This window comes from Zea mays, chromosome 3 (genome assembly GCF_902167145.1).
Source record: "Zea mays cultivar B73 chromosome 3, Zm-B73-REFERENCE-NAM-5.0, whole genome shotgun sequence".
Classification (NCBI taxonomy): Eukaryota; Viridiplantae; Streptophyta; class Magnoliopsida; order Poales; family Poaceae; genus Zea; species Zea mays.
The window spans coordinates 131,775,204-131,776,708 of record NC_050098.1 but is presented as its reverse complement, the minus strand read 5'-3'; the positions used below and the strand labels follow the sequence as shown (position 1 = coordinate 131,776,708).

Below are 1,505 nucleotides of genomic sequence, written 5' to 3'. Positions count from 1 at the left end.
AATTATTATAATATTACAATTGAGGATAATTTTTGTATTTTTGGATGATGAAGACTTGTTCTTCATAACCTTCGTTCGAGAACCATCAAATCCAAAAGGATTTGGTGCTTCGAAGTACGAATGTCCTTTTTGTATAATACTTGTGTTGCCATGTTTTGTGATTCAGCGATCATAAACAAGAGACCATGACACACGAAGGCAAGTTCGATGATCCAAAAAACAATAATCATTTTAAGAGTTTCGTGACCTAAATGATATGGGAGGATGAGTTACTCGACAATATTGCTAGTTAAAAAATTGAAAAAGTTTGGCACGCGCAGCTAATTGACATCCAATGAATCCAGGAGCACATGTACATGCATAAGTATAAATCTCAGTGCTTGTGCTTTGGCCTCTTCACGATCATGACGGTGCAGTGCGCGTGGTGCGCGCAGTAGTCGCTCACGCTCCCCAGGACAGCCCTCTTCCACTTGCTGTAGGCATGGCATCCGACGACGAGGATCTCGGCGTGGTGCCGCTCGACCGCGTCGCAGATGACGCTCCTGGCGTCCCCCTCGATGGCTTCGTAGCCGACGTCGGTCACCTGCACCCACCCACGATCATGCATCTTAATAATCTTAATTATTTTCGCAAAGCAGCATGCATATATGGTTACGCGTACGACCTCGGTCTCGGTGCAGAGCTTCTTGGCCTTGTCCATGACCCGGGCGACGGAGCGCTTGAGGTCGGTCTCCACCTTGGGCAGCAGCTCGGCGGAGCCCACGCCGGCGATGCCGATGACGGAGGACGCCGGGGGCTTGGCGGTGAGCACCACCAGCTGGTACTGCTGCGGCTGCCCGGCGACGAAGAAGTGCTGCAGCGTCCAGTTCAGCGCGTAGTAGCTGTGGTCGCTGTCGTCGATGCCCACCACCATCACCGGCTTCCCCGATGATGACGATGAGCCTCCTGCTCCTGCCGCCGCCTCCTCCTCCGCCATGTCCATGTGTCCTCAATCTGTTCTACAGGTCGTTGGTCGATACACGTACGCCGCCGGCGACTGGACGAGGGCTGGTGGTGATGGTCACAGGACAAGGGAACGAGGATGGCTATTTGTGTAACGTACGAATGCCTGTCGGAGCAGCGAGCGGCCCGGAGGAGACTCGGGAGCGCGGGAAGCGCTTGGACGTCCACGCTCGTCGAGGTTAAGTATTTATATATAGGATGGCTATCTTGTTAATCTAGTGCTTTAGAGGGAGAACAGCCGGAACAACCAAATTAGCGAACTAAATACCGATAAGAGTTTCACCAACCTATCTGTACACCCAAAAGAAAACAGCCCATGCATCGGCATCAATACTTGGGAGAAGTGCTCTCTTCAACCTTCAACAGCATGTCTCATGGCATTGCTGTATAATCAAACTAGCTTGGAGAATTAACAGTTTTCATCGATCACGTGCATTGCATTCACGAGATGATGGTCTGCAATGCAATTCACCGTATATAAACTAGCTAGCTTTTCGATCGTT

The 1,505-nt window shown here is 50.7% G+C and overlaps 1 protein-coding gene across 1 annotated transcript; it reads right to left on the bottom strand.

Annotated features, from left to right (window-relative positions):
- Window positions 1-209: 209 nt before the first annotated feature.
- LOC100304266 (Adenine nucleotide alpha hydrolase-like superfamily protein) lies at window positions 210-1,150 on the bottom strand. Its single transcript, NM_001165709.1, has 2 exons — window positions 665-1,150; window positions 210-583 (listed from the first exon to the last, which is right to left on the bottom strand). Exons 1-2 carry the CDS (start codon window positions 980-982, stop codon window positions 374-376), a joined length of 528 nt encoding a protein of 175 aa, NP_001159181.1. The 5' UTR covers window positions 983-1,150; the 3' UTR covers window positions 210-373.
- Between the last annotated feature and the right edge of the window lie 355 nt (window positions 1,151-1,505).